Source organism: Oncorhynchus nerka, linkage group LG20, assembly GCF_034236695.1.
Source record: "Oncorhynchus nerka isolate Pitt River linkage group LG20, Oner_Uvic_2.0, whole genome shotgun sequence".
NCBI lineage: Eukaryota > Metazoa > Chordata > Actinopteri > Salmoniformes > Salmonidae > Oncorhynchus > Oncorhynchus nerka.
In genome coordinates this window covers 30,455,603-30,473,791 of record NC_088415.1, presented here as the reverse complement: position 1 = coordinate 30,473,791, position 18,189 = coordinate 30,455,603, and the positions used below count along the sequence as shown (strand labels likewise).

Below are 18,189 nucleotides of genomic sequence, written 5' to 3'. Positions count from 1 at the left end.
ATTAGTATGACCCGGACAACTTCTATTTATCAATTTCTACCAATGCTCCTCACCGACACGCATCAATAAAAATCTGAAAACAAGACAGGCCTTCTACTCATCTGTGGTATCATTACCTTGTCTAATTTTCTTTGTGATCGTGACCTGGCATTTGATGCATTTCTTCATTCGATGAGCACACTCTGTGGAGAGATTAGGGAGAAGCACAAGGAGTTACCTCAGATCCCAAACATCAAGACCTCAATCCTAAAATAAGGTACCGAGTACAATTGTGGGAACATCAAAGGCCAGTTTCCCCGGACACAGACTAAACCTAGTCCTGGACTAAAACCCCTTTCAATGGATGCATTTTAGTCCAGGACTATCCTGAATGCTCCAGATGCCACCCCACACGCCACCCACACCAGGGCTTGACATACATTTTTTTTGCCACTTACCCTTCTGACAAGTAGGACTGATATTTTTACTTGTCCGAAAGCTGAAGACACTTGTCCCAACAAATAAAAAAGGACCCTAACACCATCGGCCAAAAGGGTGACTGAAAATGAGTGAAGTACATCGGAGGAATCTGAAATCATTTCTACGCTTGCCCATAGACCACATGTCAAAGTTGTTCCATGGAGGTCCGAGTGTCTGCGGGTTTTTGCTTCTCCCTTGTAATTAATTGTTTGAATAAAAGTCACTGATTAGTAAGGAACTCCCCTTACCTGGTTGTCTAGGTCTTAATTGAAAGATAAAACTAGTAGACACATGGCCTTCCATGGAATGAGTTTGACACCACTGCAATAGATGACATTATTGCCCCCTAGCTACCATCCAAAATAATCTACAAAAAAAATAGATAAAAAGAAAGAAGACCGCTACACATTTGGCTGGCATGCTACAGGAGGGACAAGCGCAATCATGACATTGACCAAATATACAGTGGGGCAAAAAATATTTAGTCAGCCACCGATTGTGCAAGTTCTCCCACTTAAAAAGATGAGAGAGGCCTGTAATTTGTCATAGGTACACTTAAACTATGACAGACAAAATGAGAAAACAAATCCAGAAAATCTCATTGTAGAATTTTTAATGAATTTATTTGCAAATTATGGTGGAAAATAAGTATTTGGTCAATAACAAAAGTTTATCTCAATACTTTGTTATATACCCTTTGTTGGCAATGACAGAGGCCAAAGGTTTTCTGTAAGTCTTCACAAGGTTTTCACACATTTTTGCTGGTATTTTGGCCCATTCCTCCATGCAGATCTCCTCTATAGCAGTGGTGTTTTGGGGCTGTTGCTGGGCAACACAGACTTTCAACTCCCTCCAAAGATTTTCTATGGGGTTGAGATCTGGAGACTGGCTAGGCCACTCCAGGACCTTGAAATGCTTCTTACGAAGCCACTCCTTCGTTGCCCAGGCGGTGTGTTTGGGATCATTGTCATGCTGAAAGACCCAGCCACATTTCATCTTCAATGCCCTTGCTGATGGAAGGAGGTTTTCACTCAAAATCTCACGATACATGGCCCCATTCATTCTTTCCTTTACACGGATTAGTCGTCCTGGTCCCTTTGCAGAAAAACAGCCCCAAAGCATGATGTTTCCACCCCCATGCTTCACAGTAGGTGTGGTGTTCTTTGGATGCAACTCAGCATTCTTTGTCCTCCAAACACGACGAGTTGAGTTTTTACCAAAAAGTTCTATTTTGGTTTCATCTGACCATATGACATTCTCCCAATCTTCTTCTGGATCATCCAAATGCTCTCTAGCAAACTTCAGACGGGCCTGGACATGTACTGGCTTTAAGTAGGGGGACACGTCTGGCACTGCAGGATTTGAGTCCCTGGCGGCGTAGTGTGTTACTGATGGTAGGCTTTGTTACTTTGGTCCCAGCTCTCTGCAGGTCATTCACTAGGTCCCCCCGTGTGGTTCTGGGATTTTTGCTCACCATTTTTTTTCTTGTGATCATTTTGACCCCACGGGTGAGATCTTGCGTGGAGCCCCAGATCGAGGGAGATTATCAGTGGTCTTGTATGTCTTCCATTTCCTAATACATTTACATTTAATAATTGCTCCCACAGTTGATTTCTTCAAACCAAGCTGCTTACCTATTGCAGATTCAGTCTTCCCAGCCTGGTGCAAGTCTACAATTTTGTTTCGGGTGTCCTTTGACAGCTCTTTGGTCTTGGCCATAGTGGAGTTTGAAGTGTGACTGTTTGAGGTTGTGGACAAGTGTCTTTTATACTGATAACAGGTGCCAATAATACATGTAACGAGTGGAGGACATTAGAGCCTCTTAAAGAAGAAGTTACAGGTCTGTGAGAGCCAGAAATCTTGCTTGTTTGTAGGTGACCAAATACTTATTTTCCAACATCATTTGCAAATAAATTCATTAAAAATCCTAAAAGGATCTCATTATTACCTTAAAGGATCTCATTATTACCTTAGGCCTCACCTTAAACAATGTAAAACTTTCTGAAATGACTAATTCATTCTTTGATCATGAAATTGCAGGGCAGGACAGATCTAGCATGCATTAAACTGAAAGAGTGACTTAATAGGCCAAGTCATATTCATGTCAAATGGAGAGAAAATAGAACATTTTGGATCCTACAACAATAAGACACTGAGTGTTGGATATAGGCATCGCCGCTGCCTTATCCAATTCTGATTGGACTAATTGTTTGATATTGTAATTTTTTACTTGTCCATTTAGACAACTGAAATCTATATGCTGGTTGTCTGACTATTTAAAAAAATATATATATATATTTTTATTTTACCTTTATTTAACCAGGCAAGTCAGTTAAGAACAAATTCTTATTTTCAATGATGGCCTAGGAACAGTGGGTTAACTGGCTGTTCAGGGGCAGCTCGGGGGTTTGAACTTGCAACCTTCCGGTTACTAGTCCAACGCTCTAACCATTAGGCTACCCTGCCGCCCCGGACAAGCCTTAATGTCGAGCTCTGTACACTATCCATCTACCTTCGCAGGCAACAATGTGCTGGCAGGGGCAGAAGAGGACGAGCAGGGCCAGCTCGGAGCAGATGAGGCACTCGCTGGGCCCTGGCAGGGCGGGCATGGCCAGGTTGGTCATGGTGTTGGGCGTTGTGTGGACCCGCCGTAGGCTGGTGCTGCTCAGTGACGTGCCACACGTGATGGCCTGCAGCCGCTGCAACCTAAAAGGAACGGATGGATGGAAGACTGATTTGGTATACATACTGTATGATTAGAGGACAAATCCTATCTTCTTTCTTTTGGTTAGTTATTTGTTCTGCTCTTTTCTTTATCACTTATTTTAAAGCCCATTTATGTCTGATTGGGGCATTAATCTCCAGGCTGAGCCATCGGATTGAGGAGTGTGAGAGTTGTTGTTATAATAGTCACTGGCTGCTGTATGTACCGGTACTTCTCGGAGAAGCTCTTGATGAGCTGCAGCACGGCTGTATCCGCCACCAAGTCCAGGGGGCTCTTGCCCTTGTGGTTCGCATAGTTGATGTCGGCGCCCTCCTGTGCCAGGAAACAGGCGATGGCCGCACCCACGCTCAGCTCCGTGTTACCCATCAACCCCGAGCTGCTCAGCTACACAGGAGACATGAAGAGGGATGGAGAAGGAGGGGAAGAAGAAAGATAATTGAGTTCTGATGAACCTTTTAATCTGGTAAATTAAAAAGCCGCACACATAAGATATAGCAGAGAGAGAGACAGACAGTACAGTGTACAACAACCACAACAAGAGTGTAATTACTGGGGACATAAGATTACACTAAAGCTAGTAACTGATCATTAGTATAAATTCATCAATAATCTTCTATTAATTATAGTAATCAGTGGCATGTCAGAGATGCAAGCTGCACACCTGTTTACTAAATTCAAAGGGCATGTCTGGTCCTCATACACAGACTAGAGTACCGCAAGGGTGTGTTGTCACTAAACCCAATGCACCCCAGCTGGACAAATCCAGACCCCCCCCCCCCCCCCTTGCTGACAATGTGAATACAGGGTACTAAGACTGGCCACCTTGAGATGGCCAGTTTGTGTTTGTTTACCCCATCCATCCACCAAGCCCCAAAAAAGGCTTGGCGGTTGGCCAGCATTGTTTGAGCGCTGCAGTGTTTGGGGTCGTGCCGATATGAGAGGATGCCCTTCGCCAGTGGCAGCTAGAACACAATGCTGATGATTTGCATTTACATAAAGCTCTTCTCAAAATAACAGTGCTTTATGTTGTAATTGTGCAGTTATTGGGGGGTAACTAATTCCTTCCACCAACAATCTGTTGCACCTACCTGGGGGTGTAGTCATACAAGGCTCTGTTGTTACCTTGTCCATATTGTAAAAGATAATTAATTCCCAATAACCTACCTAGCTAATAGAAGGAACAATTTTTTTTGAATAGAGGTGAGGAGTGATTGTGCCTATATGAAGCTGGGGGAGAATATCTCTCACACTGTCCTTCTCCTGGCCTGGGCTCCATATTTACATGCTTCAGCCAACTCCATTGGCTACCATTGTGAACAAAAATCTGCCGGTTAAGGATGTGATCAGGACAACATAGAAAAACTAGCCTGTTGGAACTAGTCTGATCGCTGTGTTCACCATTCTAGGAAAAGCAGCATTTTGGCTAGGGGATAGGTCAGTTTCAAATGTATATGAATGGAGGACAATGTTAGAAATGCAGGAATTCCTGACTAATCAAGAAGGATCACACCCCTCCTCACAGTCCTACCTGACAGTAGAGCGAGGACGATGATGAGCCCGGGCCCCCCTCTCCTCTCTCCTGTGTGGTGGTTGTGGTGCTGGAGGTGGCCGGGGTGAGCTTGGCATTGGCCAGCTGCGGGCGGCTGAGGGCCACATGCATGGCCGTGTCCCCGTCCTCGTCCTCCACGTTGACATCGGCGCCCTCGGTCACCAGCAGCTGCACCAAGTCCCCGTGGCCCTGCGTCACCGCCAGCTGCAACGGCGTCTGGTTGCGGTTGTTGCGGATGTTGATGTCGCAGCGGCCCTGAGAGAGGGTGGGTGAGAGGCCAGGGAAAGTTAGTTGGTGTGGTCGTTTTGAAGCGTAAAAGGTACACGTTGATTTAATATAACTTTGTGATCATCTTTAGGTTTTGCTGTCATGTAAACAATTTTGGAAGGCTAACGTACAAATGTTAGATTGTATGTGTTTGCTTTTTATGTCACTGTCCTGTGACTGCCTGGTATCTAAGTATTTTCCTGTGCTGTTTTGTTCCTATTATGCTGTACTGTACTAAGATTGTGCACGGAGGGGTCAATTGCCTGGAAGAATACAATATTAAGGACAAACGGCTGATTTTGCTTTTCTGGGGCAGAAAAAGGTTCAAATGCTTGTGTTTCTTGTCAGAAACATTTAGGTCTAAGACATGGTAAAAACAACTAGACCTAATGGTTCCTCATAGCACTTTTTTATTTAATTCTAAATGTAGCCTATATTCAAATCCAGATGCATCTTATTCGAAAGACATTGCCTATAGGATAGGCTAAAATATATTATTTTGTTTAGGCTACTTTATTTATTTTGTTACATGTAGTTCTTATTTTAAGATTTGTACAGTTAGATAGGAAAAAGGCATATCCTAATTGGCCTATTTGTTTTTTGGGGGATAAGCCAATGTTCATTTGTTACAAAGAAAGTTCCAAATAATAATTTGGTTTTATCTGATTGTCTATCTAGGATTTTTACAGTTCGATAGGCAAAAGGCATAGCCTAAGGATAATGGGCCTATTCGTTTTTAGCCCAATGTTCATTTAAGTGTTATAAAGAATATTATAAGCTAAATATTAATTTGTTTTATCTGATTGTTGTTGACTTTTATATAAATGCCAAATTCTTAAGCTATTGAAAATACAGACTCACCATTCATTTATCTGCTGCAGGAGCACTTAAACAAATATTTATAATATTGTCAAAGTTTAACTTGAAGTAACGTTTATGCGACTTTAATTGACAGTAGGCCTAGCCTATGTGTAGGCCTATATTATTGGCTGTTTGGTTTGCAAGGAGGGATTTTTTCCAACAGCACAATTGTTCTAGTACTTGTAATGTTTAGTGTGGCATTTCTGTCCCAGTTTCAAAGGATGCTGTCAATGCAGAATTAAGGAAAGTTTCTTGGAAAGTTCATTTTAAGCCAACAAGTCGTTGAAAGTGTTGCATGGAAACAACAACTCTTCTAGCTGCTCCACAACCGAAAATGTCATATCTGTTAACAGCCACCAGGAGGAGGTCTCCTTCATAACTCTGGGGAGCAGAGAGCGAAGGGGAGACAGAAAGACACAGAGATATACAGGCTGGGTGAAACCCCTTTTTAGCCCCGTTCCTTACTTCTTTTACAAGGATCTCGGCCACGTCTCGGTGGTTGTTGAGGGCGGCCAGGTGCAGAGCTGAGAAGCCGTCCTCCTTCTTGACGTCCACCAGCTGACGCGCCCGAGCCAAGATCTTCTCCGTGGCCCTGTGGAAAAAAAATGGCCTTGAGTTCAGATGGGATATATAGTGCACTACTCATATAATGTACATGTTTCGTGCCTTGGGGACAGAAGAGTGCTTTATGGATTATAATCACACACACACACGGAAACCCTGGAATCAGAGACTGTGTTGTGACGTAGGTCAATGTGTCACATCGGTAGCTTAAGGGGCATTTGGATGATGGCACAGACAGCTGCTTCAGGAGTTAGAACTAAGCCGTCATAAGAAGGAAAGGAAACGACACAGCCAGCGAGCCCCAACATTGGTCAGGGATTTCCATTAGGCAGTGCTAAGCGTTTTACTAAGGAGCAGCAGCTCTGAAAAGCATTGACCTCCAGCTCTCGGCTGAACTTGCATTAAAGGATTGCCGTTGCTCATTCCTAACACCCTCCTCCTCCCCCGTCATACATCTCACTCTACCATCAGTCATTTCCTCCACCATTCCCACACTCAGATAAATCTTCCTCAAGCACTCATCATAATTCACTCTAATTCACACCACATATTCATGCCACAAAATGTTTTCTATAACTACTTCCACAGACTTTCACCAATCTCCATAGTGTGCAAAGTGAGAGGTGGTGGTGGTGGAAAGACTGAGCTGAGGCTTTGAGGAAGAATAGGACGGGTGTATTGAATAATCCTGTTTTGTTATTCAAGCACTGGGTTTTGATATTGCAGTCCGTCGAGGGGCTGGCTGGCTGGCTGTAAAGCAGGGCTGTCCGTGTCCATCCTCTGCGCCGGCTGCTTTATGGCGTGTGAAATTGAACTCAACAGACCTTAGTTAGTCAGTGCCCCAGTCCCTTAGCCCTGGCCTGTACAGTATTATTCAGTTCTCGGGCCACTGCAGACAGGCAGGCTCTTTCCCATTAGTTAGTTGTTTTTAACTTGCATCTCATTTTTAATAATCTAATGTCAACATGAAGCGTTTGCATCTCCAAGTTACTGTTAAATAATTTGAAATGTCATGAGGCACCTATAAATTATATTCTTCAAGAAAAATGTAAATGACCACTACTAAACAGCAAATTAGACATTTGAGTGTCGACTCGACTGGGTAACCGTTTAGTGTAAGTAATTACAGTAGTGTACAGTAAAAGCATGGTCAGAGGATGCATAGTCAAATTATTTCTGCTGCGGAGTGTAATAAGGGGGTTTAATGCGGCATTATTTATGATAGCAACAAAGTGCTGCTAATTGCCGCCCTCATTAACACATGCTCATCTGTTTCAGACGCATTACTGTACACGACCAGCAGAGCTGGCTGGGACGAAACAAAAGGGCTGGGAATTGCCAGGGACCTCACGAAAATATATTATCATGATGCCTAGGTGCTGATACGATATGTATTGCGATTCTCAAGATACTTAGGTGCCGACACGATATGTAATGTGATTCTCATGACTCTACATGTATTGTGATTTGATACTGAGATTTCATTGCGATTTGATGTTCCATACATATTTCTCACTATGTCTGCTGCATAGAGATAAGAGAGCATGATAAAAGTTTGATCAGTCATGGAAATAAAAGTGCTGAAAACATGATGGCTCACTATTTAAAAAAAGATGGGGAACAAGATATACAATGAAAAATACCAGAGTTTTGGCGCAGGTACAGCATTTAATTTTTTATTTATTTTTACAAATCAATATAATATCGTCCAAAATAATGTTGCGATATGTAACTGTATAGATCATCCCCCATCCCTAGGAAACAACCAGCAGATGGGCATGGTCAGTCAGCCTTGCTAGAAGCAAGCAGCTCACCACATACTGTACTACTGGTGGGGGGGACATCCAGGTCATTTGTACCTGCAGTACGGATCACATAGGGAGGAGGGGGAGGCAAAATGGAGGGTGGATAGAGAGGTTGTCACAGCTGCCTCCCTTGCTCCTCCATCAAAACCGCATCTCTCAGATCCCCCCTACCCCTCCCCACTTCACAAGCTCATAGTCCCGCCCCCTCCCCTTGCAGCACTTGGAAAGTGTTTCTGATTGGATTTTTGCCCAATCACTCCGTCGCATCTTACCTCGCCTCCCCTCGGTTTAGATTTCTGCATCATTTCCATAATAACCCCTGCACATTCATGAATATTCCCATATCTACGAGGCATTACTGTCTTAACATGAGCTCAAACAGCACGACTTGAGGGCATTCCAATGCTATGATAATGACTACACTAGAGAGCAAATGTATTTTTGGGTTATCATCGTTTGGTATTAATCGTGGACTCATTGGGGAAATAAACATCGCTTCTAAGTGACATTGATTTGAGGAGATGGAAAGAAATGTGTGTTCATTTGCTGAGTAACTATGTGACGCAGAGGGACAGAGGAAGTCATCTCAGATGTTTAATGTTGCTGTGGTTGGACTGTGTGTGAGGGATAAGGCCTAGCTGGGGTAAGTACAGACAGATGGACTGGCCTTTGGCTGGCAGCCTGGCTGGGGACTCGGGAAGGAGCACTGAGAGCCCAGGTCACCAGATAGAGAGATGAAGAGAGAGATTGAGGAAGATTGGAGAGGGGGGGAGGGTGAGAAGAGACAGTGGCGAGCGAGAAAGAGGGAAAGAGAGTGTCTAGGGAGCTCCAGTACTCCTCTGGCTGCCTGTGTCTGGGGAGCTCCAGTACTCCTCTGGCTGCCTGTGTCTGGGGAGCTCCAGTACTCCTCTGGCTGCCTGTGTCTGGGGAGCTCCAGTACTCCTCTGGCTGCCTGTGTCTGGGGAGCTCCAGTACTCCTCTGGCTGCCTGTGTCTGGGGAGCTCCAGTACTCCTCTGCCTTCCGAGGATCCTTTTAGAACTAGGTTCTTTCTCCATTTCCTCAGATAAACTAAATAAATACCTTCAACCAAATAAACAGATGCACATTTGAGAGGAGCAAGAGAAAAAATTGATAATTAAACTCAAAATCATGGTTGCTACTTTGGTTGCCAGGTTGCTACTTTGGGGTAAAAGAAACTCAAATAACTAAACAATGAAAGAAACACAGACACTTGGGCATCTTTCAGCAAAAAACCCTAAAGACCAAAAGCCGAAACGAGTTGGTTCTACTTTTAACAATAAATACACTTTTTTTTATTCCGTTGTTCTCCACTATACCTCAGCATGCATGCATACATACCTACAAAAAGTTTGAATACCACTGCTGTAATACATGTACAGTGGGGAGAACAAGTATTTGATACACTGCCGATTTTGCAGGTTTTCCTATTTACAAAGCATGTAGAGGCAAATGAATGACTTAAAAATCATACAATGTGATTTTCTAGATTTTTAGATTCCGTCTCTCACAGTTGAAGTGTACCTATGATAAATATTACAGAACTCTACATGCTTTGTAAGTAGGAAAACCTGCAAAATCGGCAGAGTATCAAATACTTGTTCTCCCCACTGTGTGTACATTTATGGAATAGAGATACAAGCAGGATAGGGCAGATGTGTGTGTGTTTACTGTGGAATTCAGGCACGGGGGTGTAGTTATTTAGTGTGATGTGATGAGAGAATCTGGGCCATAACTACGTGGCAATAACATCTGCTAAATATGTGTATGTGACCAATAACATTTGATTTGATTTGGGGAGGAGGGTCCTGGCTTGTGGCACAAATCCCATACTGATAATATACTTTTTCGTGCTTCAGGTTCAATTCATCTATATGTGACTTTGTTGAGCTTCACAATCAACTGTAGAAACTTTTGGATTCCTTGGACATGATTGCTGCCAAACCTTGTCCATAGACTGCTTACAGGGTAAGGAAACCAATTTGTAATTTGGGTGAATTATCCCTTTAACAGTAACACAAGTGTCTTGCTATATGGTGTTGGGTTAAGCAAAGCCAGTTACTCTAGACCCAACTCCAGTCCTCCAGTACCCCCCAACAGCACACATTTTTGTTGTAGCCCCAGACAAACTCACCTGATTGAACTCATTGAGGGCCTGATGAATAGTTGACAACTTGAATCAGGTGTGCTTTGTCTGGGGCTACAATAGAAATGTGTACTGTTGGGGGTACTTGAGGACTGGAGTTGGGAACCACTGGTTACGCCATGACTAACATACTGTTCTGATGCCAATAGAATGTCTAACAGTTGCGTTCTGATGTACTTCAATCACTTGTTGGGTCTATAAGCATTTGTTCTGTCCTGTATTTCAGTCCTATCACCCTGAATAAGGCACAGTGATGCCCATACGTTGGTGGTTTACCCAATAAATTACTGGGAGCTTGTATAGAGTGTGTAACTCTTTATTTTTTATAGCCTACAGTTTTCACTGTTTGTCAGTACCTTTACTAACTTTTTGGGGGTGTGCGCCAGCTCAAGCTTTCACTAGACTCTGGGGTTTAAAGGCCTGACGAAGAACAAAACTGAAAGCAATGTTACAACTTTAAACACTGTTGGGCTGGGTATTCTAGTCATTGCCGAAACAAATGTATTTCACCCTGGCTTTGGTAACTAAACTGATTTCAGATCAAAGTCATTGTGGACTCTTTGCCAACACTAGGGTTTTTTGTTTCTGAAGTGAGATCTGCGCCTTCTGTCTGTATCTGGTATGTACTTATTCAATGCAACACCACTACCCTGATTGTTTGAGCACAAACTACCAGTTCATCATCACAAACTGGCTCATGGGAACAGAAGCTGTGTGGGAGCTTCCCATCTCAGCCTGGTGTGTGTTAGGGCTGGACTGTATACGGTATTTTATGATATACTGGTATTGATGCAGGGACCGGTTTGGGTTTTTACTTTACCTTCTGTACCGGTATTTTAATGTTTCGTTCACTCTCTGCCCTTTCTTTCCGTGCCACTTTCCACACAGACCTAGCCCCACCCGCTGTCACTCAAGGAGCGCATTTGTTGGTCCTCTACCACGAGACACTTGTGTTCAGTCTGCATGGTCAATGCAGCACATGCAACAATGTTATTGACAATAATGCTGTTTTCACTTTGCTTCTTAATATAAATCCACTAGCGTTCTAATATTACACTATTCGTTTGTGTTTCTTAAATCAGCAAACAGCTATTTTTTCTTTCCTTAGCAAGTTGCCCTAAATTTTGTGAGACGCTAATTGTTAGCCGCTAATGCTAATAGCTAGCTACCTAGCAAATAAATGTACTGAGTAAGAGCAAACGTAGCTAGCTAATACAGCCTGATAATACCAGTGATGGTGTAGACCTAAATCAGCATGTTGTTTGTGCAACAGTATCTTCTAAATCAAAGAGGACTATGCAAAGCAAGAATATGTTAGCTACATGAAGTAGCTAAGAGAAAATTGCAATGAGGCCAAAGTTTATAGGGTCCCCTAAGAAACACTTATCAGCAATTTAGTTCCTACCCTGTCACAAAAACTCCTCCCTGGCATTTTAATTCGTTAGAAGTCTTTCCAACAGTTTTGCTCTAATTCGCAAGTCAAATCGCAATTGCAACATTTGGTTAAAGATAAATCCTACATTATTTGCCCATATTGTGCAGCCCTACGTGGCAGTGTGTAAATGATCTCAATTGAGCAGTGGTGTAGAGTACTTAAGTAAAAATGCTTTCAAGTACTACTTAAGTAATTTTGTGGGTATCTTTACTTTACTATTTTAAAACATTTTTTTGACAGCTTTTACTTTTACTTCACTACAATCCTAAATAAGATACTGTACTTTTTACTCCATACATTTTCCCTGTACTTTTTGAATGCTTAGCAGGACAGGAAAATGGTCCAATTCACGCACTTGTCAAGAGAACATCCCTGGTCATCTACTGCCTCTGATCTGGAGGACTCATAAACACAAATGCTTTGTTTGTAAATTATGTCTGAGTGTTGGAGTGTGCCCCTGGCTATACATAAAAATAAAAAAATAAAAGAAAATGGTTAGCTTAATATAAGGAATTTGAAATGATTTATACTTTTACTTTTGATACTTAATTACATTTACTTTTGATACATACAGTGCCTTGCGAAAGTATTCGGCCCCCTTGAACTTTGCGACCTTTTGACACATTTCAGGCTTCAAACAAAGATATAAAACTGTATTTTTTTGTGAAGAATCAACAACAAGTGGGACACAATCATGAAGTGGAACGACATTTATTGGATATTTCAAACTTTTTTAACAAATCAAAAACTGAAAAATTGGGCGTGCAAAATTATTCAGCCCCCTTAAGTTAATACTTTGTAGCGCCACCTTTTGCTGCGATTACAGCTGTAAGTCGCTTGGGGTATGTCTCTATCAGTTTTGCACATCGAGAGACTGAAATGTTTTTCCCATTCCTCCTTGCAAAACAGCTCGAGCTCAGTGAGGTTGGATGGAGATCATTTGTGAACAGCAGTTTTCAGTTCTTTCCACAGATTCTCGATTGGATTCAGGTCTGGACTTTGACTTGGCCATTCTAACACCTGGATATGTTTATTTTTGAACCATTCCATTGTAGATTTTGCTTTATGTTTTGGATCATTGTCTTGTTGGAAGACAAATCTCCGTCCCAGTCTCAGGTCTTTTGCAGACTCCATCAGGTTTTCTTCCAGAATGGTCCTGTATTTGGCTCCATCCATCTTCCCATCAATTTTAACCATCTTCCCTGTCCCTGCTGAAGAAAAGCAGGCCCAACCCATGATGCTGCCACCACCATGTTTGACAGTGGGGATGGTGTGTTCAGGGCGATGAGCTGTGTTGCTTTTACGCCAAACATAACGTTTTGCATTGTTGCCAAAAAGTTCCATTTTGGTTTCATCTGACCAGAACACCTTCTTCCACATGTTTGGTGTGTCTCCCAGGTGGCTTGTGGCAAACTTTAAACAACACTTTTTATGGATATCTTTAAGAAATGGCTTTCTTCTTGCCACTCTTCCATAAAGGCCAGATTTGTGCAATATACGACTGATTGTTGTCCTATGGACAGAGTCTCCCACCTCAGCTGTAGATCTCTGCAGTTCATCCAGAGTGATCATGGGCCTCTTGGCTGCATCTCTGATCAGTCTTCTCCTTGTATGAGCTGAAAGTTTAGAGGGACGGCCAGGTCTTGGTAGATTTGCAGTGGTCTGATACTCCTTCCATTTCAATATTATCGCTTGCACAGTGCTCCTTGGGATGTTTAAAGCTTGGGAAATATTTTTGTATCCAAATCCGGCTTTAAACTTCTTCACAACAGTATCTCGGACCTGCCTGGTTTGTTCCTTGTTCTTCATGATGCTCTCTGCGCTTTTAACGGACCTCTGAGACTATCACAGTGCAGGTGCATTTATACGGAGACTTGATTACACACAGGTGGATTGTATTTATCATCATTAGTCATTTAGGTCAACATTGGATCATTCAGAGATCCTCACTGAACTTCTGGAGAGAGTTTGCTGCACTGAAAGTAAAGGGGCTGAATAATTTTGCACGCCCAATTTTTCAGTTTTTGATTTGTTAAAAAAGTTTGAAATATCCAATAAATGTCGTTCCACTTCATGATTATGTCCCACTTGTTGTTGATTCTTCACAAAAAAATACTGTTTTATATCTTTATGTTTGAAGCCTGAAATGTGGCAAAAGGTCGCAAAGTTCAAGGGGGCCAAATACTTTCGCAAGGCACTGTAAGTATATTTAAAACCAAATACTTTTAGACTTTTACTAAAGTAGTAATTTACTGGGTGACTTTCCCTTTTACTTGAATAATTTTTAATTAACACTATCTTTACTTTTACTCAAGTATGACAATTGGGTACTTTTTCGACCACTGCAATTGAGTGCAGGAAATGCTGAAATTTGTTTTGGTTGAAGTTGAATTGAATAGTATAAAACAATCGGAATGGAGAGACTCATTGATATCACTTAGAATGTATGTGTTGCCTTCCTCGGATTACTCACTACTCATAAAGGAAATGTCTCCCCTTCCGGGTTGGAGCGAGCGGTCGCATCTGCACTCGGTCCGCAGGTAGTATTACATTTCATTACATTTCATTATAGTACAACGGTTTGATTTGTCTAATCTTATCAATTTCTTCTTAGCTAGCTACACAGCCGTCTTTGTATCATAGATAATTGCGTAATTATCGTATTTCGTCGTCCTAACGCAGTCTACACTGCCCTGCAGCTAGCCAGCTAGCTAACGTCCACCGTTAGCTAGTCCACCGTCTACCGATTAGCAGCACAACTATTACACTCAACTGAACGACTTGATTAGTGTAGTGTTAGCTAGCTACATAGTTGTCTTTGCTGTCTTCGTACCCAAGATAATTGTGTAGTTTAGAGTGTGTAGTTTTATGTCGTCCTTAACATAGGAGACTCTGCTAGCTAGCCAACAGCTAGCCAACGTCTACCGAACAGAACTTCTGCACTCAACAATCCGGTCGCATTTCGCTTCGCTCCACAGGTAGTATCACATTTTTCATTTCATTTCATTACAGTACAACGGCTTGATTTGTTTGATCGTAGCTAGCTACATAGCTAGCTACACAGCCGTCTTTGTATCAAAGATAATTGTGTAGTCTAGAGCGACTTCCTAGGTTAGTTAGCCAGCTATTGTCGTTCTTTTAACGCAACGTAACGTAATCAACACTGCTAGCTAGCCAGCTAGCCCCGAATAGCAGCACAGTAGAAACTATTACACTCAACGGAACGACTTGATTAGTGTAGTGTCAACAACGCAGCCAATGCCAACTAGCCTACTTAGTCAACAACGCAGCCTCTGCCAGCTAGCCTACTTCAGCAGTACTGTATCATTTTAATCATTTTAGTCAATAAGATTCTTGCTACGTAAGCTTAACTCTCTGAACACTCGTGACGTGTAGTCCACTTGTCATTCCAATCTCCTTTGCATTAGCGTAGCCTCTTGTGTAGCCTGTCAACTATGTGTCTGTCTATCCCTGTTCTCTCCTCTCTGCACAGACCATACAAACGCTCCACACCGCGTGGCCGCGGCCACCTAATCTGGTGGTCCCAGCGCGCACGACCCACGTGGAGTTCCAGGTCTCCGGTAGCCTCTGGAACTGCCGATCTGCGGCCAACAAGGCAGAGTTCATCTCCGCCTATGTCTCCCTCCAGTCCCTCGACTTCTTGGCACTGACGGAAACATGGATCACCACAGACAACACTGCTACTCCTACTGCTCTCTCTTCGTCTGCCCACGTGTTCTCGCACACCCGAGAGCTTCTGGTCAGCGGGGTGGTGGCACCGGGATCCTCATCTCTCCCAAGTGGTCATTCTCTCTTTCTCCCCTTACCCATCTGTCTATCGCCTCCTTTGAATTCCATGCTGTCACAGTTACCAGCCCTTTCAAGCTTAACATCCTTATCATTTATCGCCCTCCAGGTTCCTCGGAGAGTTCATCAATGAGCTTGATGCCTTGATAAGCTCCTTTCCTGAGGACGGCTCACCTCTCACAGTTCTGGGCGACTTTAACCTCCCCACGCCTACCTTTGACTCATTCCTCTCTGCCTCCTTCTTTCCACTCCTCTCCTCTTTTGACCTCACCCTCTCACCTTCCCCCTACTCACAAGGCAGGAAATACGCTCGACCTCATCTTTACTAGATGCTGTTCTTCCACTAACCTCGTTGCAACTCCCCTCCAAGTCTCCGACCACTACCTTGTATCCTTTTCCCTCTCGCTCTCATCCAACACTTCCCACACTGCCCCTACTCGGATGGTATCGCGCCGTCCCAACCTTCGCTCTCTCTCCCCCGCTACTCTCTCCTCTTCCATCCTATCATCTCTTCCCTCTGCTCAAACCTTCTCCAACCTATCTCCTGATTCTGCCTCCTCAACCCTCCTCTCCTCCCTTTCTGCATCCTTTGACTCTCTATGTCCCCTATCCTCCAGGCCGGCTCGGTCCTCCCCTCCCGCTCCGTGGCTCGACGACTCATTGCGAGCTCACAGAACAGGGCTCCGGGCAGCCGGCGGAAATGGAGGAAAACTCGCCTCCCTGCGGACCTGACATCCTTTCACTCCCTCCTCTCTACATTTTCCTCTTCTCTCTCTGCTGCTAAAGCCACTTTCTACCACTCTAAATTCCAAGCATCTGCCTCTAACCCTAGGAAGCTCTTTGCAACCTTCTCCTCCCTCCTGAATCCTCCTCCCCTCCCCCCTCCTCCCTCTCTGCAGATGACTTCGTCAACCATTTTGAAAAGAAGGTCGACGACATCCGATCCTCGTTTGCTAAGTCAAACGACACCGCTGGTTCTGCTCACACTGCCCTACCCTGTGCTCTGACCTCTTTCTCCCCTCTCTCTCCAGATGAAATCTCGCGTCTTGTGACGGCCGGCCGCCCTACAACCTGCCCGCTTGACCCTATCCCCTCCTCTCTTCTCCAGACCATTTCCGGAGACCTCCTCCCTTACCTCACCTCGCTCATCAACTCATCCCTGACCGCTGGCTACGTCCCTTCCGTCTTCAAGAGAGCGAGAGTTGCACCCCTTCTGAAAAAACCTACACTCGATCCCTCCGATGTCAACAACTACAGACCAGTATCCCTTCTTTCTTTTCTCTCCAAAACTCTTGAACGTGCCGTCCTTGGCCAGCTCTCCCGCTATCTCTCTCAGAATGACCTTCTTGATCCAAATCAGTCAGGTTTCAAGACTAGTCATTCAACTGAGACTGCTCTTCTCTGTATCACGGAGGCGCTCCGCACTGCTAAAGCTAACTCTCTCTCCTCTGCTCTCATCCTTCTAGACCTATCGGCTGCCTTCGATACTGTGAACCATCAGATCCTCCTCTCCACCCTCTCCGAGTTGGGCATCTCCGGCGCGGCCCACGCTTGGATTGCGTCCTACCTGACAGGTCGCTCCTACCAGGTGGCGTGGCGAGAATCCGTCTCCACACCACGTGCTCTCACCACTGGTGTCCCCCAGGGCTCTGTTCTAGGCCCTCTCCTATTCTCGCTATACACCAAGTCACTTGGCTCTGTCATAACCTCACATGGTCTCTCCTATCATTGCTATGCAGACGACACACAATTAATCTTCTCCTTTCCCCCTTCTGATGACCAGGTGGCGAACCGCATCTCTGCATGTCTGGCAGACATATCCGTGTGGATGACGGATCACCACCTCAAGCTGAACCTCGGCAAGACGGAACTGCTCTTCCTCCCGGGGAAGGACTGCCCGTTCCATGATCTCGCCATCACGGTTGACAACTCCATTGTGTCCTCCTCCCAGAGCGCTAAGAACCTTGGCGTGATCCTGGACAACACCCTGTCGTTCTCAACTAACATCAAGGCGGTGGCCCGTTCCTGTAGGTTCATGCTCTACAACATCCGCAGAGTACGACCCTGCCTCACACAGGAAGCGGCGCAGGTCCTAATCCAGGCACTTGTCATCTCCCGTCTGGATTACTGCAACTCGCTGTTGGCTGGGCTCCCTGCCTGTGCCATTAAACCCCTACAACTCATCCAGAACGCCGCAGCCCGTCTGGTGTTCAACCTTCCCAAGTTCTCTCACGTCACCCCGCTCCTCCGCTCCCTCCACTGGCTTCCAGTTGAAGCTCGCATCCGCTACAAGACCATGGTGCTTGCCTACGGAGCTGTGAGGGAACGGCACCTCAGTACCTCCAGGCTCTGATCAGGCCCTACACCCAAACAAGGGCACTGCGTTCATCCACCTCTGGCCTGCTCGCCTCCCTACCACTGAGGAAGTACAGTTCCCGCTCAGCCCAGTCAAAACTGTTCGCTGCTCTGGCCCCCCAATGGTGGAACAAACTCCCTCACGACGCCAGGACAGCGGAGTCAATCACCACCTTCCGGAGACACCTGAAACCCCA

The 18,189-nt window shown here is 44.5% G+C and overlaps 1 protein-coding gene across 6 annotated transcripts in view; it reads right to left on the bottom strand.

Annotated features, from left to right (window-relative positions):
- Positions 1-18,189, bottom strand: part of LOC115102267 (E3 ubiquitin-protein ligase MIB2-like) — a 67,012-nt gene that overhangs the window by 2,853 nt on the left and 45,970 nt on the right. For 5 of the 6 annotated variants that reach the window (XM_065005408.1, XM_029622022.2, XM_065005406.1 and 2 more), the window contains 5 exons: positions 6,327-6,453; positions 4,713-4,988; positions 3,390-3,568; positions 2,972-3,165; positions 117-182 (listed from right to left, as the gene is read on the bottom strand). In XM_065005408.1, coding sequence (XP_064861480.1) covers positions 117-182; positions 2,972-3,165; positions 3,390-3,568; positions 4,713-4,988; positions 6,327-6,453 — 842 coding nt within the window. Of the gene's footprint in view, positions 1-116; positions 183-2,971; positions 3,166-3,389; positions 3,569-4,712; positions 4,989-6,326; positions 6,454-8,073; positions 9,312-18,189 lie in introns of those variants that run through there. The other variant, XM_065005409.1, reaches the window with a different exon arrangement.